At 33.7% G+C, this 25,174-nt stretch overlaps 2 protein-coding genes across 12 annotated transcripts; one reads left to right on the top strand and one right to left on the bottom strand.

Annotated features, from left to right (window-relative positions):
- Window positions 1–1,971: 1,971 nt before the first annotated feature.
- LOC18441868 (protein WVD2-like 7) lies at window positions 1,972–11,624 on the bottom strand. Of its 11 annotated transcripts, none has more exons than XM_088868978.1 (10): window positions 10,370–11,624; window positions 10,128–10,236; window positions 7,925–8,743; window positions 7,271–7,561; window positions 4,425–4,492; window positions 4,181–4,286; window positions 3,999–4,070; window positions 3,728–3,841; window positions 3,281–3,371; window positions 1,972–2,305 (listed from the first exon to the last, which is right to left on the bottom strand). In XM_088868978.1, exons 2-9 carry the CDS (start codon window positions 10,194–10,196, stop codon window positions 3,315–3,317), a joined length of 1,596 nt encoding a protein of 531 aa, XP_088725104.1. In that variant the 5' UTR covers window positions 10,197–10,236; window positions 10,370–11,624; the 3' UTR covers window positions 1,972–2,305; window positions 3,281–3,314. The 11 variants fall into 11 exon arrangements, with proteins under 11 accessions (XP_088725104.1, XP_088725105.1, XP_088725103.1 ...); XM_088868979.1 differs by having other exon boundaries at window positions 10,758–10,798; XM_088868977.1 differs by having other exon boundaries at window positions 10,128–10,248; window positions 10,370–10,482.
- Window positions 11,625–22,586: 10,962 nt separating this feature from the next.
- LOC18441869 (molybdate transporter 1) lies at window positions 22,587–24,254 on the top strand. Its single transcript, XM_006852094.4, has one exon. The coding sequence runs from the start codon at window positions 22,609–22,611 to the stop codon at window positions 24,196–24,198; it is 1,590 nt and encodes a 529-aa protein (XP_006852156.2). The 5' UTR covers window positions 22,587–22,608; the 3' UTR covers window positions 24,199–24,254.
- The last annotated feature ends 920 nt before the right edge of the window (window positions 24,255–25,174 follow it).

Raw genomic sequence — 25,174 nt, 5'->3', positions numbered from 1 at the left:
TGACCATGTATGCCTCTGCAAATAAAATGGCAGGCAACCATGATCAAGAAGTTGCCAAAGCAATAGTAAATGGATTCACAGGATGGTTAAGAGGATGGTGGGATTTTTATGTGGATGATGACACCAAACAAAGGATCTTAAACAATACTAGGCAATGGACTGGAAGAAATGAACAAAACCAAGAAGTCATCTATACAGAAAGTGATGCTGTTAATACCTTGATATACACAATCACCCTACATTTTGTAGGCAGTACTTCATTACTGGCAGCAAGATCAGAAGACTTGCTATCTAATCTACGCTGTCCTACTCTTTCTCATTATAAATGGTATAAATATATATATATATATATATATATATATATATATATATATATATATATATATATATATATATGAGTAATAATCTTATGAGACTCTCCCACAACCATGTGTGTAGGACCCTAAAGGATCACCATTAAATTTGGCACAGATCTCTAGAAAAGTTATAAGTATGGGACTTGACTTTTCTAGAGATCAGTGCCAAATTTAATGATGATCATTTGGGTCCTACACGCATGGGTGTAGGAGGGTCTCATAAGATCATTACTATATATATAGAAAAAGTTGGGATTAGCCTACTAGCTCATATGAACATATGAGCCTAACGACCAAAATTGAATCTGAACTGATCTGACGATCACAGATATCCGGTGGTATTTGCATTTTAAATTTTTTTTCTACAAATTCAAATCACTTAAAATTTTAAGAGTGTGTTCATAAAAAATAGTTGAATCTTCAAAAAATATCAAAAGAATATTTTACATGAAATAAATTGACCAAAATACCTCCAAACATTTTAGGGGTATTTTGGTCATTTATTTTTTAACGAATATTTTTTTTTTTTTTTTTATTAGATGTGCCTTGATGAGAAGAATACACACCGAAAATTTCAAGTGAACTGGATTTGTAGAAAAAGAATCAAAGTTCAAACACAAAATAAAGTCGTGACTATCATATCAACTTAGATTCAATATGAGACGTTGGGCTCATATGTTCATCTCAGCTTTTTCCTATATATATATAGCAAAAGCTAACAATAGCTGGGCAATTATAATGACTTCTAATATAGGTGAAATAAAAGCCGTCAAATATTCATCATGTGGTTCAAAATGTATATCATCATATGAATTTTAATATTTTTTTTTAAAAATCAGATTATCATAAAATTTTATAAATGCGTATTAAAAAATAAGGCGCACAATTAAAAAATATATAAAAAATATTTCTCAAAATATAAAATAACCAAAATACCCCTAAAAAATGACAAGGGTAATTTGATCAATTTAAATTATTGAAAATAGTTTTTTTATATTTTTATATGATGGACAATAATATTACGTATATACACCTAAAATTTCCTCTAAGTCGGATTTATAAAAAAAATTAAAATTCATATGGTGATATACATTCAGAACCACATAATGAAAATCTGACGATTGGAATTTCACCTATATTACTATTCATTATAGCTACCCAACTATTGTAAGGTTTACTATATATATATATATATATATATAACGAAATTGTGAGAAGTTATAAACATGAGAAATACAAATTCTCTATAAAACATAACTTTAAATTACAAACTATTTTCTTTGAAAAGCTGCAATTTCATTCTTTTTCAACTTCCTAGAAAATTTTTCAAGAACATTAAATTTTTCAAATGTCAGGGCCCAAATTAACTTACCAGCAAGTGAACAAGACAACACTGTGCAGGCTGCCTTTCAGTTATTTCTCCTGTAAAAATGGAAAGAAATCTGAAACCATAGGTACATTCCCCTGGCTTTTCATATATTACGTTTCAAACATTTTCCATCACCCAGCTTATTAAGGCTTTCTTTCATTCACGAAATGAATATCCAGCCTTTTTTTATTATTATTCCCATTTTGTCTTCATTCAGCACTTGAAATTTTCCAAAGACATCATGGATGGTAAGAAGAAAATGCCAAATATATATTGAAAATTTCACCCTCGAAAAGGGGAAGAACATATATTGGATTGCATTCCAATGAGAAATACAAGAATTAAGATGGAGCTACTAACACTAGCCAAAGGACACCAAAACCATTACACTCTCTCTCTCATTTTTACATCACTTGAAACCGGTCTGCTTCTCTACAATGGGGCTCTTCTTGGAAGCAACCTTAGAACCACCACTCTTGGTATTAGTAGGCTTTGGAGGACGAGAAGACTCTAGGCCCAAGGTTGTTTTGGAATGGAGCTTCCTCCCCAGCTTGGGCGATACAGGCCGTGTCAAAGGGATCTGAACAAACAGAGTGTACATTCATCACCCAATTTCATAACTTTAATTGTATGATTCAAGAAAGATGCCGACTTTATTTTTGCTCAAAGCTTTAGAACCCGGAAATTATTTAAATGGAACACTTATTGAAGGAAATGATAACCCCCACGAGAATTATTAAAAGCCAAATTTACCTTTTATAAGAAGTTGGGCTCTATGGTTCATGTTTCATTGCTATGTTAAACGATCAGCATACAGGTTCGAAAATAGTAGCTTATATTTGTAGAATAATAACTTAATTCATAAGGATACAGGTTTTATGATATTGAGAATATAATTAACCTGAAAGGTAAATATGCACAAGCATAGTAGATAAAAATTGATCTTGAAACAGACGAATAGACAGTTATTAGGAAAATCAATTAGTAAAAATGCTTAAAACCACCCTAGTGGAAACTGAAATGTATAATACATAAAGGTTGAGGATCCCAAGACACTTGGAGAATCAATTGCAAGTATTAATCAAGAAGCAAATGAATTTGACCAAAATATGAATCAGCAAAACTAGCTCTGGTTAGAATGCTATAATTTGGACAAATATAATTCTCATTACTAAAAATTAGTAACTTGCATTTCTATTATTGGTAAATAGAAATATACAATCCCTGTTTTTCTATTACTGGTAAATAGAAATATAGATATTACAGATATAGTAATAACAAATATTCAAATATCAAGGTGCTCTATATTGCATACAGCCACTATCAAGAAAGAGAAAATAACTTACCAAAAACTAATGGCCACCAGAAAATAAAGGCCATAGAGCGCGTTTAGCTATTTTTCAAAAAGAATAAAAGACAAACAAACATGATGGTAAGGCTTAAGTCATGAATGCTATTAGAACCAGAACCAGAGACGTAAAACGATTTAATGTGTAGGTATCTAGATATCAAGCAGGCAAGGTCAAAGAACATTTGCATACAATCACTTTTGTACCAGTTAGGAATGGGCTCAAGGCTAGGTAGATGGGTCACCACAACACAACACCTTGTGTTCCATTGTACCACGGGTAGGGGAACCCATCCCACTGAACAATCAAAAAAAAAAAAAAACAAGGGTCAAAGAACATTTGCATATCATAATACAAAACTTAAACCACCAATGTTTTGAACAACTTTGATAGAACTTTGAATATTCAAAGTATTAATTGAAATGCATCAATGAAACTACCAAGAATCAAGGGAATACTTTTATGAGAATCAAGAAGTAATATAATTTTAAAATATTTAAATTGATTAAAAATAACCAGCAATTAGTTGAGGTAGAGGCAATTTCTTGAGCACTACTATAATCTTTGAGAGCAGCTGATAACTAGAATTATGAATTCTGCCAATAGCCTAATGGATTAATTGCTGAATGTTGCATTAAGATATCATGGCATACCTTCTTGATCTGCTTCTTTGCTACTTCTGTTACACTCCCATAAAAATCTGGCATTGTTGTTGCCTTAAAATTAAGACTTTGGCGTAGCCTTTTAAGCTCCAAATCCACTTCTTTCTGTTGAGAGATGGACAACAAAATAAGTGGATAGAGAACTTATATCTCCTTCCCTCCCTCCCTCACACACAGGCGTGCACGCATGTGCAGACGCACACAATAGATGCTGAACAGCCATACTAGAAAACTAACTACGATGTTAAATGTGACGCCACACCTTGGTTTTCTCCTGAAGCTGTGCTTTCTGAGCCTCTTTAGCATTTGATCTCTCCTCCAGTCTTAGAAAAAACTGAAGCAAAAAGAGAAGAGTGAAAGCAATTAATGTTTTCGGAAAAGCTTGCCTCATTCTTTTCAGAATGCAACACAATAATTAGCATGTTGCACTGATTTGAGACTTGCCTCTCTACGTTTAGCAGCTCTCTCATCGCTTCTTAAGCTGAAAGAAGAAGATGGGGTACTCACAAAACTTCTTCTGATTCCAGTAGGAGGAGTAGAGAGTAAAGTCCTGAAAAAAAACCAATCATTAGCAAAATCCTATCCACAATTCAATTGTGCATCTCAAGAACCATTAATCATAAAAATAAACTAATATAAGTTCATGTACATTGCATTTGACTTCAAGAGTTTATTAAATAGGAAATACCTTCCTGTTTCCAGATTAGAGTTCTTTGTAACTGGGGAGCTATTCGCTACTCTTCCAGAATTAGATACCTGCAATAGCAGATGCACCCATACTTATTTCAAAATGTAGACCACTTATGGGAAACTTAACGGTGTTCCTACGATATCTCTAAGCACGATCTTTGTCGCAACACCAGGAAGACATGGTTTCATATTATTGAAAAAAACTTAAATTCGCACTTCAGAAGTAGAACTTGGCAGCGGAATTGGCCATTGGGTCTCAATGTCTAGAATGACCTCAATTCCAGATTCAATCGCAAAAACATGCTTACAAAGACACGTCAAAAGGATTTAGCTCAAATATAGGTGGAATATGTAAAAAAACTAAGGCCCTTCGCTAAATGGCTGGGACATCAGTTTAAACCTTCAGTCACTGAATTCAGTACTGAAGCAAGTTCCTTGGGGCTTTGTATGGCCTAACTAGTTCGCTTTTAGAAGCCTTTTCTATTTATTCATTTACAGTTAACTCTTTTAAAATTATTTTCTTTTTTATTGTTTATTCCTGTAGACTTCTCAGTTCTCCATGTCTGTTTCAAGGAGCATGTACAATACTCAAACAGATCCCCTCCACAATTACCAGGTTTAAGAAGATGCTGGATGAGTTAATTTTCCACAGGAAAGGGAAACTCAGGGGTGGTGGGAAGCTCAACCTTTGAGAAATTCACAAAGGGCACACGAACACCAACTGGCATGATTTGTTAAAAACTAGTAATAATAAACAACACATCTTTTCTCTATTTAAGCTGAACTGTTCAAGCATACTAGTCCACAAATAGCTGAATTCATGGACTCACATTTGGCAGTCAATCCAAAGTGAGAAAAGCACAATGGTATACAAGTACACTTGACCATGATCCGCATCTGGGAACGACTAATCAAGTGTTCTTTAATAGTATTTATAAAGAATAAACAAGTGGGGGGGCATATTCTATGTTGAGAAATAATAGTATGCGTAAAGAATAAACAAGTGGGGGGGCACATTCTATGTTGAGAAATTTATCAAATCCCACGAAGAAGATGAAGAATTTAACAGTTTGCCATTTTTTAAAATAGTATCAGAAAGCCCATAGACAAACTACCACATCTCCAAAAAAATGGTGGGAGGGGCACTCTGCAATATTGCCCCTCCATAAAAAATGCTTCCCCCCCCACCCACCCTCTCTCTCTCTCACACACACACACAAACACTAAGCTCAGCCATTACCTTTATCAGAGCCTTCTCTCTCCAAAAATATCTCTCTCTCTCTCTCTCTCACATGAAGCATCTATTATTTTCTCTCCCTCTAAAACTCTCTCCAACGTTGGTTTTATCCTTTAATGCAAGTTCTTTAGGCTTACATATCTATTTCCTAAAAAACAAAGCTTTCCAGAAATTTTCTGGTGAGAAATTTCAGAACTTCTCGGACGAAATTAAAGCTAAGACATGACAACTGTAAGAAGAAGCTTTCTATACTATTAAAGGGTAAGAGGTGCTTAGTGTTAGAGAGAGAAAGTTTCAGAGAGAGCTAGACATAAAGAGAGGATCAGCATGAAATAACGGGTGTGATCAATGTAAGAGGGGGGTAGAAAGAGAGAGAAGGTACAAGAGAGAAAAATAGAGCTTAACTTTGGAAGGAGTTGTATAATTAGAAGGTAGCGCACCTAGAATTAACTTGTCATTAGTGCCCTATGAAGAATTTTCAAAATTAAATGTGGACAATTTGAACTCAAATAAAGAAAGAGTGCCATGTTAAATATTTCATCTCTTCCATGCTTTTTGATGACTTCCTCTTATTATATATATACTATTGTTCCGATGGAGAGAGGAACATAGCATTAGCTTTTCAGGAATTTCCAAACGAACGATTTCAACGAAATCTTTCAATTTTTTATTTTTCTATGTTCAACTCTATGTATTCCTCTATTGGTAGAGTATATTGAATGAACATAAATGGTTATGACAGAGTTTCTATTATTCATATTAACAGCTACTCTAGGAGGAATGTTTTTATGTGGTGCTAACGATTTAATAACTATCTCTGTAGCTCGTTTCAATTTATGCTTCTACCTATTATTGGATATACCGATAGAAATGTATGGTCTAATGATGCTAATATGAAATATTTACTTATGGGTGGGGCAAGCTCTTCTATTCAGGTTCATGGTTTCTCTTGGCTATACGGCCATCTAGGAGAGAGATCTACAAGTTAAGAATTAAGAAAATGAATTCTAATCTAAACAATTATGTAAAATGTTATAAAAAAGAAAAAAAATATGAAAAAGAGATTCTATAGATTTTCTTTTATAGTGAAATAAAAGATAATGTACGATATAAATGATGAAAGCTTCCATAAATACGAATATGCCCAATACCATGAAACTCATGGCCCATGGATAAAGCAAAATCGTTTCGACATCAAAAACAACAAAAACTAGGGCAAACATGTAATAGAGGATTCGGAATTGTATCCAAGCATCCCCCGGTGGTTCTATAACTAATTCATAACTAGAGACCTTTTCTGGTCCTTGACTAATCGGGGCTAAAACTACAAAAATTAGAAATGCCAAAATAGGAATAACACTTGATATTATTAGAAATGCCCACAAAACATATTCATGAAGCAAAAACATAACTGTACTTCTATCATGTGGTCCGCATCTCCTTCAAGATTCATCCAGCGAATCCCATTTACTAATCCTACTTACTATATATATATATATATATATATATATATATATATATATACCTCGGATCCATTAAACCTTCAACTAAGCAAGTTTTATGCCTAAATTATGAAGCTGTAACAAGAATACAGAGACATGGCATACCTCAGATTGATGGATTTTCTCAAGAGTCCGAAGGGAGTTTCCTGGTGCCAAACTGAGTGACATGTGCAATGAATTTTGAACTGACCTCTTTCCTTGTGAACTCTGCTTTGAATCCCTCTCACTTTTGGATTTGCATCGATTCTCCTTCTTGTTATTAAATGGTGCAGGTTTTGCTGGAGAAGCATGATGCAGCTTTAGTTTCCTCATGATTTGAGCATCTCTTGGCAATGGGGTCTGTACTAAATTTTTATCTTTTCCAGCAAAATTCTCCCGATTCGCACTACAGTTCTCCTGAACACCCATCACAGATAAATAAAAATTTAGCTTACAATCCATAGATACAAAGTATTCCAAACCTAAAAACCTATATATAGTAACCTATTGCTCACTCTACATGGCTCATTTCATTTCAAAAACCACTTTCCCAAACTAAGTTTGCACATTCTTTGTTTAAAGGGAGGAAAGAGAAAAAGAAACATTTAAAATTGTGAAATTCATTAGTGAGAATGAAAAAAAAAAATAGAAACAGCACCAAGAACTTACTCCACTGCATTATTTGACATTTTTTCTTTCTCTACACAACTTTCTCAAATTAAATGTGACGACAGAGAATATTCAATTTGCACATAGAAGATAATTAACCCAAATTACTACCTTTAGAGGTGACTTGTCTATTTGGTCGGATCTACCCGGCTCTATCCTGGCATCAGGCTTCCTAGTTCCGTCGTCCCTAAGTTGTACCAAGTCTTCAACATGTGCCTGACCATCTGAAATGATCAGTTTCTCTTCAACAATACCTTCCTCCTCCTTAACGGGCGCCAAATACGATGTAATTTCATTACCCAATGCGACCTCCTCTCCAAATACCTCGGCTTTATCCATCATATCACCATGAAAACAGCCATCCAAATCTGTAGGTTCAGGAATCGCAGTAAACTCTACATTCTGAGATTGATTCTCGCAAGCATTCGCATTAGCAGGGGCATCAAAGTCTTCCAACTCTGAGACCTCATCACATTGAGATTGACTCTCATTGGTACTTAGTACCTCAAACTTCTGCGACTCTGAAACCCCATTACATTGGGAATGATTCTCACAAGCTGGCTCATTAGCAGGGACCTTGGACTCTTCCAACACTGAAACCTCATTCCATCGAGATAAATTCTCACAAGCATTTTCATCAGTAGAGATCCCTAACTCTTCCGATTCTGCAACTGCATTGGATTTCTCAGCCTGAGTATTCGATTCAACACTCTGAGCTTGCTCAAGCAAAGATGCAGCCTTCTTAGCTGCAATTCTCTTGTAATGAGCCTCAAAATAAGCCTTCTTTTGAGCTACAGAGCCAGGTTTGGAGAACTTCTCGACCTCGTCTAAGTATCGGTTGTGAGAGAAAGCCGACCATTTCTCCCAAGATACAGAAGGGTCGGTTGCAAACCTACCAAAAGATATGGATTCCCCTAACATCATCTTCCCCTGCAACACAAAACTCTCTCCATATTACTACATCAACCAAACCCAGATTGGGAATTCAAACATAAATTACCTATGAGAAACAATCAATCATAATTTAAATCGAGTCCTTTGCGAGGAAATCACAGTGAAATCTGATGGAAGAGGGTATAGAAATCAATGTCCTGAGAGGAAAAAACAACTGAAGAGACATGGATGTAAAATTGGAAGAGGGTGTCTCCAGTTACTGTATAGATCATGATTTATAAGCAAACTTTCAAAGACATTTCATTACTCATTAACCAAGCTTGCTTCGAACATTATACAGACACATCAAATAAATGAGAGTACCCGCGTTGAGAATTTGCAAAATAAGAAAATCGATATTGCAGGAGAGAGAGAAAGAGAGAGAGAGAGAGAGATGGGAATCGAATGGAGAATGTGCAGAGAGATGTAAACAAATAGGATTTCCTTATAAAACTAGTTGTACACAAGTTAAGATTCAAACATAGCAAAGAAATTGTCCGCGACACTAATATTTGAGTAGAGAGAAGAAGAGAAATGGTGAATAAATTAACTGTCAACAGACGTGTGTGTGTGTGCACGTGTGTGTGTGTGTGTGTGTGTGTGTGTGTGAGAGAGAGAGAGAGAGAGAGAGAGAGAGAGAGAGATGATTGTTTGCCTTATTTCTTCAAAGAAAAGATAATAGTTAAATCAAGGTTTACAAAGAACAACCCAGTGACAGACAGTAAGGGGAAAAGAGAGGAGTCAGAAAATAAATGGGAATTGGAGCAAAAAATATAGAAAAATGCAAAAAAATAGAAGAGGTAACCGATTCAAGAAATGATTAAATGAGAGACCCAACTCAAGGTTTTAAGGGAACAACCCAAAGAAGGAGAATGGAAGAAGAATAAGAGTGTAGAGAGAGAGAGGCAAGTGAGATGAGCCAAATCAAGGCTTGAGAAAACAACTGAATTACAGCGATACAAAGAAGAATAACCACGTGAAGAGAAAAAATAATGGCCATTGGAGTGAGAATGAGGGCAGTTTCTGCAAAACGAAACCCATGATTTCCCCCAAGAAAAAAGAGAGCACCCAAATCAAGGCCATGAGCTAACAAGAGAGAGAAAGTGTGCAGAGAAAGAATGAAATGGGGATGCCAAGACATTGCCTTGTGCATAGAGATGTAAAAAGAAAGAATTCTTTCCCTCACTAAGTAACCCCAGGTTCTTGAGCTTCACGAATCATAAAAGAACAACCCTCTGTAAAGACGGCACCAAAGAGAAATGAACGCCTAGAGAGAAAAAAAATTCAGAAAAAAGACACAAAAATTGGTCTAGAGAGAGAAAAAATGTTTTAGAAAGAGAGAGGACAAACTAGAAAGAGAACTTGTTTGCTTGTTACTAACCTTAGAATCTGATTCTTGGGTTTTGTCGGGATGGTAAGGGAGATGAAGAACACAGGTTGAATCCGCCATGAAAGCTGGCAGAAAGCATGTGAAAACGCTTGCTTCTTCCCTGCAAAAGACCCTAAAAAGTAACGGTCTTCATTCAAATTTGCAAGTCAATATAGAAACACTTCTTGTGCTCTGCAGAATCAGAATGCAAGAATAATAGTAAATAAAGAAAGGCAATAAATACAGTGCAGTACCTTATGTTATTTTGTATTCAAAATTCACATTGGATTTATGTTTCAAGTGTGGTGTAGAGCTCAGAGTGAGCAAAAAGTTTCTTCTTTTTGAAATGTTATTGTGAAAAAGTTTTTTATTAGTAAGTAAATAATGTTTAATATCGTACTGGATTTTGCTACTTTTAGAAAGATTCTTAGAGAGAGAAATCGGATTTTAAGGAATTTAGAGAGAGAAATCGAATTTCAGGGTGAGAGGGAGTCGTGGGTAAGATTCAAATTTTGAATTTAAGTGTGCGGGAAAGGGGTGCATGGAGAGATAGAACAAGACCCTAAATATCGATTTGAGGACAACAAAATAGCATTTAGTTTAGTAAGAAAGGGAGGAGAGATGGGGATAAGAAGGGCTTACTCTGATTAGGGATGGATGGTGAATTAAAATAGCTGATTTGGAATCGTTCGAGTCGGATAGAGCTTTGCGGTTTTAAAGTGAAAGATGGACTAAATTGCCAAGTTCTCTGATTTTTTATTTTTTTAAAAAAAAATATAAACCAAACTCACTCAAGAATTAGGAATAACAATGGGCCCAGCCCTAAGTCGGGCAGACTTGCCCAAAGAGGACCTGACCCTGTTAAAAGGCAAATACGATTAAAGAAAACAAATAAGGGAAAAAACGTCGGGCTGGGTTGTTAAACCAGGCTGGCATATCATGGTCCCAACCCGATCCTTAAGCCAAAGTCAGCTAGGCTGCTCGGCCCATTACCACCCCTAGAATGACCGGACTAGGTCTGATCAGGGCATCTAAAAGAAGTGGATTTGAAGACCAATCCCATTTTTTTTGACAAATGAGTTTGCAATTCTTTTTTTCCTTCTTCTGTCGTAGATACTAAGGGCACATTTATTTCATGTGAAAAAGTTTCCAATAATTATTTTCATGTGAAATAATTCCTTCGTATAGTTAGATGTATAAATATTTTCACATTAATTAGTCACAATACATCTTTTCATGTCAATTAAAAGTGAATTAGTATGAAAATATTCGTGCACAATACAATATAAAAGAATTTTTTTACGTAAAAATATTTTCCAAAAAAATTATTACACGAAGCATGCCCTAAACATTTTCTAACAGGGTGCAATGTAAAACAAAACTGGTGGTAGAAAAAAAAGTGTGCATTATCTAGACATTGAGAGTAATGTCAAATGTGAAAATATGAACATGATCCTAGACAGTGATGGAGGATGAAAGAGATTGAACGAATAACGTAAGTATGGTCCTAGAGAGAGGGTGAGATAATGTACCCAATACTCGTAATCCTTAAAGAGAGAGAGAGAGATTGCTTTTACGAAAACTACAGAGAGAGAAACTTCTAGAGAGAGGAAACTGTGCAACTAATGTACCAATAAGTGGTTGAAACAGCATGCCTAAAGCGATGCGTCTTGAAGAACCTCTATTGATTTGTTTTGTATGTCTCTACCATCACCATTTATGTATGTTTCCATCGTTATCATTCTGATGAAAGTTTTTTCTCAACTATTTGACGTTATTCCTATCTATGAAAAAACATATCCTTAGTGAGGACCAATCCTAATGTTTGCTTTGGATCGTACCAATCATGCTAATAGTTAGCGATATCAACGGCCATCTTTTATATTGGACCGTACCAAGCAGGGCACTTGTCAACGGTCCAATTAGTTAGATCAAGCAATCCAGTCTAGTCTCAATCAATGTTATCGTGGTCGGACAAACTACAAAATTAGTAAGGGCTTTGGTCTAATCAAAACTGGTCAAATCACTAATCAAACCTGTTGGATTGGATTTCAGTAAAAAGGAAAAAGAAAATCATAAAATAGTTCAAAACATCAAATGTATAAGAAAATTTGCTCCATATTATTTAACTAGTGGAACCGGTCAAAGTTATCACTAACCAAAGTTGTTCCGTCATTAGTTTTGACCGATTTTTTATCTAACTACGGTGATTATCTTAGACCAAACTCATCAAGACATTAGTCGATGCAATCTTGTGTTGATAACTATGATCTTATAACTATAGCAGGTGCTTTATATATCTATACTACATGAGCCACAATTAAAAAAGTAAACATGAAAAAAAAATAAAAAATAAGCAAGTGGCTTTAGATAGAAAGTGTCGCGCGTCGAGATAACTACTAAGAAAGATATGTTAGAGCGGATATTAGAGTGAGTATTTAGAGGCTCATATTATTTTCATAGGTATATGAAAACAGATAGTAAAATCCTAGAGCCGAAACGTTACTCCTTGCCAATATTACATAAAAGTAAAATCCTAGAATAATAGCTTTTCCTTAAAGAAAGGTTGCATTTCCTTGCATGTAGAGATTTGCATCGAGATATATCATGAATGGGCCTTTCCTCAACCACTGCATCTCCTTACTAACCAAGAGAGAGTGTCGTTGCTATTGAAATATATTCATTTTAGAAAATATTGTTAATCATATTTTATTTGTGAATTTTCATATACGAAACCTAATTTTAAAGCCTAGTGAAGTGGTGAAGAAGAGATATTTGTGAAGTGAGAGAACAGTTGAAAGGTTCACAATTAAAAACATGCAAGTCTTATCGATACCTTCTCTTAATTATTCGTTGGGTGGGTGTGGCCATTAAAAGGGGTTCTGAGTGTTTGTAATAAACATTTTAATATAATGGAATATGAACTCAGTGAAAGTGTGGTTTCTCATGGATCATACTAAACAAACGATCTTTGATGATACCAGACTGAGTTTGACGAGCTAGGCCAGTCGGTTGGTAGAAAGGATTCTAACAGGTCATCCTTTAATGAGGTCGAAATATACCCAAATCAGTGAGTCGATGGACTGTGTGACTCTTGTGTATGATGGTGACCTTCATAGACAGGGTCAAAGCCTCATCCATGTACCACCATATGGCATGTATAATGATAGTCATTTCGGGAAAGTGAATATCCTTTTAGGGTGAAGTTTATGCGTATATAATGATAGTCATTTCAGGAAAGTGAACCTCCTTTTAGAGTGAAGCTTATGCATATAAAAGAGATACCTCTGTGTTTCATAAGAGCTATGGTCGTATCAGATCTAGGTGATCTTGGCTAGAAAAAACCCGAAATCCACAAATTGAGATTATGTATGAAGAGAATGTGTGAGAGACGAATGTCTTAAAGGATAAATATATTAAATAGAGAGTTCAGTAAAAAAAAAAGAAAAAAAAAAAAGAGGGTCAGAGGAGCATCGGTTGAAATAAGAGATATAAGAGAGGAAATTCATAGATGGGATAAGTTTTAAGTATTGTAAAAGGTAAATTCCAGGTATACTTACTATTTCGCAAGTTAAAGTTAAAATGGATAGTAGGCTCTAAAACCTAGAACTCTCTTCCAGTGTTCTAATTTTAAAAGGGCAAATATCACAGTTATCTCATCCAAGTTAAAATAGATATTAGACTTTAAAGCTTGAAAATTAAAACGGATCTTAAACTCTAAAGTTTAAAAATTGAAGTTGAAATGATATTTGGAATAAAGCATTTATACGGGCCATTTATGAAGACATATTTACATTTAGGCATAATCACACATAAATAAATTATGTAATACAAAAACTATTTTTCTTTGCATTGACAAGTATAAAACAAAATGCCAAATGCATGTTATTTTCCAATATTTATTTTAAAAGACATAAATTTTATGATCATACCTTTAGAACTTTATAAAAACTTATATGAGATATTAAAATTATAGTTATAAATTAAAATAAAAAATTAATAAACTAATTTAACCTAAGGATGTCTTTAGTATTTATAACATATTACTAGTAAAATAATACCAAAGTCAAATATTCCAATATATATTTATTTTTTGCTAAATTTTTATTAATATTAATATAGTAATTTATTTATTAAGACAATAATAAATACAATTTTATTAATTGTAATTATGAATATTATATAAAAATATTAAAATTAAAATTAAATATTATTAATATATTCAAATAATTCAAATTTAAATATATATAATTGCTTTAATTATAAGATAATAATTAAATTTAAGTAATGATATTTATTTATTATTATTATAATATTAAAATCAACATTAATAATGTGATTGTAATATTAATAAAAAAATATTAAAACAATTATGTAAATACAACTAGAATCGTAATTGAATATTATGAATATATTTTACATGTAACGTGCTCTCCCATTGGAACATGCAATTATTTTCGCATATCAATGTATTATTCCATCCTATATTTACGAAATTATTTACATGAATGCTATCCCGTAACTACGTACTGTTGGTTACATATTAACACTATTATTTAGGGAAATTATCGTAAATATACTTTAATTTAAGGTTAATTGGAAAAAAAACCCCAAACTTTCGTTTATCTCGTCTACACTATTTTTCTTCATTTTTGGATTTTTTGGACCAAAATGACATTCACGGTAGTCTTATGACTATAATACATATCATTTTATACAGTATTTAAAATACCGTAGTAATTTCAAATAGTATTACGGTACTTTAAGTACAATAAAACTCTGGCCATACCGTGAAGCCAATTACAGTACTTTAAGTATCGTAAAAACTAAAACCCATTATACGACATTTTAAGTACAGTAAAAACTAACCCATCTTCTGCTGCACTTAAAATACTATAAAATCATTTTCTCATCCAATTTATATTTATCTCTTTCATCTCTAATTATCTCTTCTTTCTCTCTAATTCTTTTTAATATTTATCTCTTTGTTTTCCCTGTAATTATTTTTTATTTCTTCTTTCTCTCTCTACAATCTCATCATCGTTTCCTTAGATAGATCATGTCCTCTATTTTACATAGCTGAAGTCAGTGTTTGATTACTCTCTATGAAGAAACGATAATGAGATTGTAGATAGATAAATAAGAGATAAACAAAATTAGAGAGATGAGTAATAGATAAATATGAAAAAGAATTAAAAAGAGAAAGAATAGATAAATATAAAAAAAGTTAGAGATGAAAGAGATAAACCTAATGATAAAAGAGTTTACGGCATTTTAAGTGCCGTATACCATGGGTTAGTATTTACGGTTATTAAAATGTCATATAAAGGTTAGTGTAAGTTTACGGTACTAAAAGTACTGTATAAAATGCCCTCAGTATTACGGTGCTAAAAGTACCATATAAAATTCCCTAAGTATTAGGGTAATTAAGTACCGTACAACATGCACTAACTATTATGGTAATTCGACTACAGTGAAGGTCATTTTAGTTAAAAAAAACCGAAAATGAAAAAAAAAAGTTGCAGACGAGATAAACACAGGTTTAAGGTTTTTTTTCCAATTAAGTTTAAATTAAAGTATATTTATGATAATTTCCCTATTATTTACATGATTGCTGATTTTATTTCTACTGCATAAAATATACTTTTCCATCCAATATTTAGAACATTATTTACAAAATTGCTATGACGTATCCACATACTCTTGATTGCGTATTTACAGTATTATTTACGTGATCGCTTATTTCATTTCGACATGCAATATACATAACAAACCCCACTATTAAAATATAACTTAAGACTATTATTGTACAAAAAAATAATTTAAAACTTCATTATATTGCCTTGCCAAGCATAATTCAGTAGAATCCCGAAGATTCCGGCAAGATTTTGAAACGTCGACGGCCTTACGGCCTCGGAAAGGTTTCTTTTTCCTCTGTCGAAACGAGTTTTAAACATAAAGCTTCAAGAGAATGATCTCCCCAGGTGCCCACATCAAAAATTTTAATCTCTTTCGTATCCCTGTAGTTTACACGATCCTTACTTTCAAGAATTACCACATTTGTTTGCAGAAAATAGGGTAGGGTTTTGATGATTCAAAATCCCCACTCTCGAGCTTATTTTAGAGATGGATTTGAGATACGAAATCTATCTTAAAGATGGATTATGGATTTAATTTTCCAAAGTTCAAGGATCTTAGCCATGATTAGGAATATGAAAAGATTAAAAATAAATAAATTTAAAATGAGAGCCTTCGATGATTATTGACAATGTTGGATTTAATATTTTGTATACCAATCATTTTTTTTTTCTTTTGACATGTTAAAAATGGGAATGGAGGTTGGAGCGTCATGTTGAAGTATCAACCCCGTTGATGCTACAGCTACGTCCCCAATATGGCCACCTTTTTATGGCCACCATTTTTTGAAAACTATCTTAAAGATAGACGTTTGATGCATCGGAGGCACGCATTAAATATGGACCTGGACCTGACTCAGGACACAAGGAGTAGAAATTATATAGCTCCTGGTATAGATCCAAAAATTGGATCCGGCGGGTTGGGTTCGGGTCCAAATCTTGGACTCGAATATTATTCAGGTCTGGGTTTGGGTCTAGTAATATTTTTTGGGTCTCAATTTATGAAATAGATTGATATTTCAATTTTTAAGTCGGGTCTGGCTGGACTTAGATCCAACCTGACCCGTTGCCACCCCTACATGCATGTACATGCCCTTCAATGAATGGGCAATCGGGCATACATATCTTTATAAATATTTTTGGATATGTTATTATTTTATTATCATATTCATATCGTTATGGATATAATCCATTATAATATACATACTTGTTTTAATTTATGTAATTAAGTTGTGGTTTATAGTCTAAAATGTAAATTGTTGTTTATTGGAGTTGAATTTGCAAACTTTTAATTTGAAATTAATGGCTCTACTTATATAGCTAGTAAAGATGTTTTACATATTGTAAAAAATGTCATCACTCAAAAAATTTAGGTAACACCGTTTTTAACAAACATCAAAGCAAAATAAAATATTAAAAAATTATCAAAAAATAAGATGACAAAAATACCTTTGAAATATTCATAGAGATAATTTGGTTATTTTTTATTTAAATTATTTTTAATATTTTATTTAGATGCGTTTCACTAAGCTGTAAATAGCCACACAATTTGTAATAAATTTAATTTATAAAAATATTTAAATTCAAATACTATCAAACAATTGTAATTGTTTGTTGGATTTTAGAAAGTGATAGCAAAATACTATAGAACCTCACCTATTAATGTTGTAAGTGGTACGGGCAATATCATGATCATTGTAGATATTTCAGAGCGGCATACTAGATAATTGATAAATATCTTAGGACCAACATACTAGAGACTTGAGATACGTATTAGATTCGTCATTTTGAAATTGAACGATATTTTTTAAATGTTTTTCATTATTGTTCCTCACGCAATGTTTTATATGCCCTTTTTTTTTGCCTTTTTCTCTCTATTAAATTCACCATTTGCGAGGGATTGAATGGATAGGTAATGCCTACGTTAGCACAGAATCTTTTGACATTTAAAAGTAGAATATGAAAATGATTGGTGCTTCATCACCTCTAAATATATAGGCTGAAGCATATTGTGATGCAGAAGATTCATGTTCCCATGGGAGCATTTTAGTCATTTACTCCCTTAGCTAAAATCCATTCTAAAATAAATTATAGGACCCCAAATTTTATAAATATAACCTCTTCAATCTATATTCTAATGCCAAAGAAAACGAAAAATAATCCCAAATCGTATACTAGATACACTTGAAAAAGATAATGTCTCAAGATTCAATAGAGATTGTCTTATTTTTTGAGGTTGAGATCTACGTGTTAACTGAAACTCAAACTTCAAAATTTCTCTTTTGAAAACAATCATCAAGGGATTCTTAGCTCGTTTCTAAAATTCCAAATTTTGAGGGTAAAAACAACTTCCCAAATAGGTATTTTGTCCGAGGGAATAGATGTACAATATGCTCCCATGAGAACTTATGGGCGGTCATTTGTGATAAGTGAGCTACAGGCATATTTTTACAACATAGCATCATGCAAAGTCACCCATGTACAAACTATACACCATTGATACAATTAATTTTCTCAAAATCGAAGAGGGATCTTGCAACTTGGTCAATTATATTCCCTATTTGTTCCCATCATTATCCCCCCTTCCCCAAGCTTGACTTCGCCATTTAAGCACACAAACAATTTTTCTTTTCTTTTTTTGGTTTTTTTTGGGGGGGGGGTAGTTGGTTTAACTTTTTTTTAGTTTTTTGGGGGGGTAAAACAGTGGAGATGGCGACCGTCCTTTTGTTTTTATTGATAATAACAAAAGAAAGTATACATCATAGAGGAGAACATGTACAAGAAATTAAAAAAGCTTTCCAAAGGAGACAATGACATTGTCTTGTGAAATGAAGGGAGTGACAAAATCAAGAAACAAGCCCATCAAACTATAGCTTTAGAAATTTACCGAAATACTTGTAATATCTGGCACTGGTGATATATGAAAAATGAGAGCTTTACCCTAGAATTGTACAAAAGGACGTAAAGCCTCCATGGGAATAAATGTCCAACCTTGGAAGAACTATAAAACTTTTTCTATTTAAAATATTTAAATCCGAAAAACTTAACACCATAGTATTATATAGGGCCGCCAATGTAATGAATTTTTAGGGTCTAGAAAGCAAGGTTACATGAAGCATGTCTAACAGTGCCAAAGATGTCTAGTTCTTCAGTCTAAAGGGCCAATACTAAATATGTTCATAAACTTATTATTTATGAATAAAAAAGAAAACTTCTCAAAATACATATGGGAGTTTAAATATTTTAGGGTGTGGTTTATACAAGGTGTCAACCATAAATAATTGGAATAAGGTGTGACTTCAAACATTGTCGAAAGATGCAATTCTAGAGTTAGAAATGCTTATGATAGCCCAAAAATCTATTTTCACCCATAATTATTAAATTTAAAGCTCTAAAATTGATACAAACGGCAAAACCTAATATCTAATATGTTACAAAATACATTATTTTTAACTGTTAAAATCTTTTTTTCCATAGGGATTATATAACCATTTACTTTTGATACAAGGTGGTCCCAATTATTTACAATCATCCGATGTGACATTTGATAGCTTTGGTGTGTTACAAAATTCGAGAAAATTTTATTTGAAGCTTGAGTTTAGTCAATAAAATAAATGCAGTCATCCAAATTCACATCCAATAGTTAAAATTAATTGTGACCACATTGTACCAAAGGTAAATGATCGCATTCTATATTATTTTTTTTCCATATTGATATATCTCTGTGGTTGAGAAGATCAATCGATATCTTTTTTTTTTTTTTTTTTCTTTTTTAAGCTTCAGAGCAACCTTTATTTTTTACCAATTTCACAACCTTGTCCCAGTGGGTTTTGAGGTGTGCCGTACTTCCATAGTATAGCGTTAATGCACTATATAAACTTTATTTAATTTTTTATCATGTTGTTTGATTAAATTTCAAAAATCTTATACAAATATGTATGATCATGGATTGGAATAGTTACGAATGAGTAAAATATTAAATAGTTGACAAATTATGGGTATTTTGATAAATTTTTAAATAAAATGTTATATTTTTTTAGCATATATAATATAATTTCCATTCGTGTACCTCGTAGATGGTCTAGATCTAAATAAGAGGTGAAACATGCTACTCCAAATTCAAACTTAAAACTTTTAGAGAAATTTATGTATATATCCACTACAAAATTTTCAAAATGTCCTCAATATGTCCTATTTGTTTGATTATTTACTTTTGACACAAAGAGGTCAAACTTATTTCTAGCCATTAAATTTAAAATCAAATGGCCATTGATTATACACAATCCTCAATAATTTTTGTTCTCGAACTTAGTATATTATTTTTAATTGTTCAATTTTAAAATCTAATGGCTATGGATGATTATAACCTTCTTGTACTAAAAATAGAAGGTCTCCTAGTATATACTTTTCTTTATATTTTGGCCATACTTTTGTTTAGATTTTGGCCATATTTTTTAAGACCACATCTAGTATTTCAACTCTATATTTTTTACCTTTATATCAAATCAAACTAAAATTTTGGATGTCTATACTTTGCACTATAATGCACTTTTACAATATAAAATAACAAAATTAAATTCATAAAATAACCATAATAACCATAATACGCTAAAATTTGTACGTGATATTTTAGTAATTTTAATTTAATTTTATTGCTTTTATATATTTTAAATATGCATATTGGTGAGAAGAACAGTCACCCAAAAGCTGTATAAAAAAAGAAAAGAAAAAAAAAAGCTAAAATTAAAATATTAATTGTGCTCTTAAAAATTGGGACAGTAGAGCATAAAGTAAAAATAGCAGTAATTTTTATGACGAAACTACCCATTTTTGTACTCGTACCCTCATATTTTTGTCAACTCATGTGGCACACCGTTCGAAGCAAAAAAGGAACTCAGTTCGGCCCAAAATTTGCAAGACCGACAGAATCCGCCAAAAAAAATGCGGTTTGGCATAGGCACAACCAATGGTTTAAAAACCGGATCGGTGACCCGGATCGGGCTTTTCAAAAACCGATCTGGATCGGTGAATCGACGATCCGGATCGGAATCGGGTGAATCGGTCAGAATAAAGCTTCAAAAAAATCCGAAAAAATTATTAAAATTCATTATAAATATTGATTTTTAGGAATTCAATAAAAAATGAGGGTACTCCATTAAGAATTTTCATGTTTTTGAATGAATATGCGAATATTGATATGTTCTTTCCCTGCATAAACCGCTATTCAGCATTTAATTTACAGTATTTCGTGCTCATCCCTACACTGTTGCTGTTGGGACTCGATATGTGAATTATATGGCTGGGATAGGGTGGCCTCAAAATCATCATCTCTCTCGTTTTCTCTTTGAATAATATGGATTAAAAAAAAAAAAAAACAAATTTTCAAAAAAATCGATCATGGATTAAAAAAAAAATCACAAATTTTCAAAAAATTCTATCATGGATTACAAAAAAAAATTCGATCATGGATTAAACAAAAAAAATCACAAATTTTCAAAAAATTCAATCATGGATTACATAAAATTCGATCATGGATTACATAAAATTCGATCATGGATTACATAAAATTCGATCATGGATTACAAAAAAAAACAAAAAATTCAATCGTGGATTACAAAAAAAGAAAAAAATAGTTCGATCATGGATTACAAAAATTCAATCATGGATTACAAAAAACTCTATCATGGGTTACAAAAAAAGCAAAAAACAAAAAATTCAATCATGGATTAAAAAAAAACAAACAAACATTTCGATCATGGATTACAAAAAAAAAACAAACATTTCGATCATATATTACAAAACATTCGATCATGGATTACAAAAAATTCTATCATGGGTTACAAAAAAAAAAAAAAAAACAAAAAAATCGATCATGGATTACAAGAAAAGAAAACAAACATTTCGATCATGGATTACAAAAAATTCTATTATGGGTTACAAAAAACCAAAAAATTCGATCATGGATTACAAAAAAATCTATCATGGATTACCAAAAAAAAAAAAAAAAAAAAAAAAAAAAAAAATTCCGTACGGAATCGCCGATTCACTGTTCGGACTCGCCGATTCCGTACAGTGAATCGGCGATTCACTGTACAGAATCGTCCGGTTCTCTCTAGAACCGGACGATTTCCGATTTTTGGGCGATCCGGTTCCTTTTTCACTATTTCCGAGTCGAACCGGGCGAATCCGGTTCGACTCGGCTTTTTTTAAAACGCTGGGCACAACAAAACAAGTGCCGGATCATAATAACATGACAAAAAAATCGATTTGGCAAAAACGTGTGCCGAACAAGACCACATTTTTTGCTCTTGCGATCATACACATTTACTACAGGAGCACATTTTTTGTCATGTTTTTCTGGTCCGGCACATTTCTTGTCGAACCGTAAAAAAAACAATAAAAAAATACGGCCTAGCACAAAAGTGTGCCACGCTGGTAGTGAGACTTCTAGAATTTGAAGTCTGAGCCGGACCGCACTTTCCAATTCGAAGAGAGCTTTATCGAATAAGAGAGGATTGAAATGGTAGTTTAGTTTTTAAGATATTAACTTTTTGACCAGGTAAAAACGAAAAAAAATAGTAATTAGGTTAAAAGTGTAATATAAAAAAGATTGAGAGATTAAATATCTATAAAGTACATTTAAAAAGTATCCATCATTTTTCTTAAAAATAAAATATATTCGAAGCAAAGTCAAAGCTCCAAAGCCACTTCAAAATTTCATCGGGATCCAAATGAGATTCAGAAAATTGATTGGGACTCAAAGAAGGCCTAAACTTCTAACTTGGGCCCTCGCTCTTGACGGAGCTATAAAACCCCTCCCCCCGGGCCAATAACCACTCTTCAAAACCGCTTTAGCCATGGCTCAAACCCACCCCTCCACCGAAACCGGCCCCGAATACCACCCATTTCCCACGGAAACAGCTCCTCAAGCCGGTTTTCCGGCGCGCATTCGCCAGAAAATTTCTGAAAACCTGGTTATCCGGCGACCGTTGCCGGAAATCAATGGTGCCATGGGTGACCTTGGCACCTTCATTCCCATCATCATAGCTGTAACCCTGGTCAATGGCCTCGACCTCAGCATAACTCTAATTTTCACCGGCCTCTACAACATAATCACTGGTGTTTTCTTTGGAGTCCCAATGCCCGTACAACCTATGAAGAGCATAGCCTCTGTAGCGGTGAGCACAGGTAAAAGCTTCACAGTGGGTGAAATCATGGCGGCTGGAATTTTCACGGCGTCCACCCTATTTCTGCTTGGGATCACTGGATTGATGAGGCTCGCCTATGCTCTGATTCCATTACCAGTTGTTCGAGGAGTTCAGCTCTCTCAAGGATTAGCTTTTGCCCTAACTGCTGTGAAATATGTGAGAAATAAGCAGAATTTCTCAACTGGGAAGAGCACCGGCACTCGGCCATGGCTAGGGCTCGATGGCCTGGTTCTTGCCCTAGTTTCTCTCTGCTTCATTGTTATTGTCAATGGAGCTGGTGATGAAGATTCTGACCTAGATGATGAAAGTGGTGCTCTGCCTACCACAATTACAAACCCTAACCCTAACCCTAATAATTCTTCTCATGATAACAACACCACGATCACTGCAACAGGTAGTTCTACTAATATCAGTGATAATTGTAGTACGAATAGGAGAATATTTCCTATTCATTGGTTTCGGTTTAATAAGAATAAGAGTAGCAGTGGTGGTCCTAGTGGGGTTCATACTGTTATGAGGAGGCAGCCCGAGTTCATGAGGAAATTGAGTGGGATTCCAAGTGCTATGATTGTGTTCTTGATGGGCATAGTGATTGCAATTATAAGAGATCCCAGTATCATAAAGCACCTCAAATTTGGGCCATCCAGCCTCAGCATTGTGCACATAACCAAGAAAGAATGGAGGGATGGGATCGTGAAGGCCGCTATCCCGCAGATCCCGCTGTCGGTGCTGAACTCGGTGATCGCGGTATGCAAGCTATCGAGCGATCTGTTCCCCGGGAAGGATTTCTCGGCGACGTCGGTGTCGGTGAGTGTGGGTTTGATGAACCTGGTTGGGTGCTGGTTTGGTGCCATGCCCTGCTGCCATGGAGCTGGGGGCTTGGCTGGTCAGTACAAGTTTGGGGCTAGGAGTGGGGCTAGTGTAGCTCTATTGGGTTTGGCTAAGTTGGTACTTGGGGTTGTGCTTGGAAACTCATTTGTGATGATATTGAATGAATTTCCAGTTGGTCTACTGGGAGTTTTGTTGTTGTTTGCTGGTATTGAGTTGGCCATGGCTTGCAGGGACATGGGTTCCAAGGAGGAGTCATTTGTGATGCTGGTTGTGACCTCAGTTTCAATGGTTGGGTCCAGTGCTGCCTTGGGGTTTGTGTGTGGGATTGTTGTTTATTTGTTGTTGAGGCTGAGGGATTTGAGGTGCTTTTCTAGGAGCAGTGTTGATGAACCTCTCACACAAAGTTGAATTGATTCCAGGGGAATTTATCAAATTATTCATAATAGATGAAGTATTTACTATTTTATGTGTATCTTCTAATTCAATTAAAAATATCCATAAAAAAAACACATGATCTTGAGTTGAAGCAGTTAGTAATGATTGAAATATTAAATATCTCAACTCTTGTGGGTATTTTGATCAATTTCCTTTTATTGTATTGAATATTGGTTGAGATGCTTTCCACTGTTTGCCCAAAAATAGCATTCAACTTTCCATCGGAGTACCATGGTGAGCTTCTCACCCAAAAGTTTGAATGTATAAGTTGTGTTTTTTTTGGGTCTTTTGTTGATATTGTGACAAGAAAAAGAAGGAAAGTTGTTCCATTTGTGTAAAACTGTAAATGTTGAACCATCATTTATATGCGATCGAGTAAAATGTTGATTAATAAAGGGTGCAAAATATTTTAATGGCGCCTTTTGTATAGCATAAAAATGAGTTTAATTTTAATTGGTAAAATTAATTATAAGGATGGCTGGTAATCTTAAAATGGTTATGTTAAGGTGTTCACACTACACAGATTTTATAATTGTATTTAGCAAAATTTGAACACTTACGTACCTTTATTTGTACATGAAGCATTTTTTAATTGAGGTTTTTTGATAATGAGGGTATTTTTAGTCATTAGAAGGTGTGCGACATCACCCACATGAAGTACACTAATAGGATTTAATGTTTTAAGTGAGTGATGTCTCACCCATGTATATCACCCACATGGAGTACACTAGTGGGAATTAATGTTTTATTTGAGTGATGTCTCACCCATATGAATGATGTCACGGCCCCCATAATGATAAAAAATACCTTTTTTTAAAAAATATTGCATTACAAAACAAGAATATATAAGTATCTAAATTTTTTTTAGTACAATTATAAAATGCTCTAAAGTGCAATGTTGTCAGATTCACTTCGGAGTTTTATTTGGTTTGGTGAGAAAAAAGAAGCA

This window comes from Amborella trichopoda, chromosome 6, assembly GCF_054954075.1.
Source record: "Amborella trichopoda isolate Santa Cruz 75 chromosome 6, AtrichopodaSantaCruz75HAP2 v2.0, whole genome shotgun sequence".
In the NCBI taxonomy this organism is placed as follows: domain Eukaryota; kingdom Viridiplantae; phylum Streptophyta; class Magnoliopsida; order Amborellales; family Amborellaceae; genus Amborella; species Amborella trichopoda.
Note: the sequence above shows the minus strand (reverse complement) of the source record. Positions and strands in the feature narration are given on the sequence as shown.

Coding starts and splice junctions, on each gene's coding strand:
- LOC18441868 (XM_020672094.2), bottom strand. CDS start 10,196: ATGGCGGATTCAACCTGTGTTCTTCATCTCCCTTACCATCCCGACAAA. Junction 7,562..7,924: donor TAGACAAGTCACCTCTAAAG/GTAGTAATTTGG, acceptor ATGGGTGTTCAG/GAGAACTGTAGTGCGAATCG. Junction 3,842..3,998: donor AGCTTCAGGAGAAAACCAAG/GTGTGGCGTCAC, acceptor ATCTCTCAACAG/AAAGAAGTGGATTTGGAGCT.
- LOC18441869 (XM_006852094.4), top strand. CDS start 22,609: ATGGCTCAAACCCACCCCTCCACCGAAACCGGCCCCGAATACCACCCA.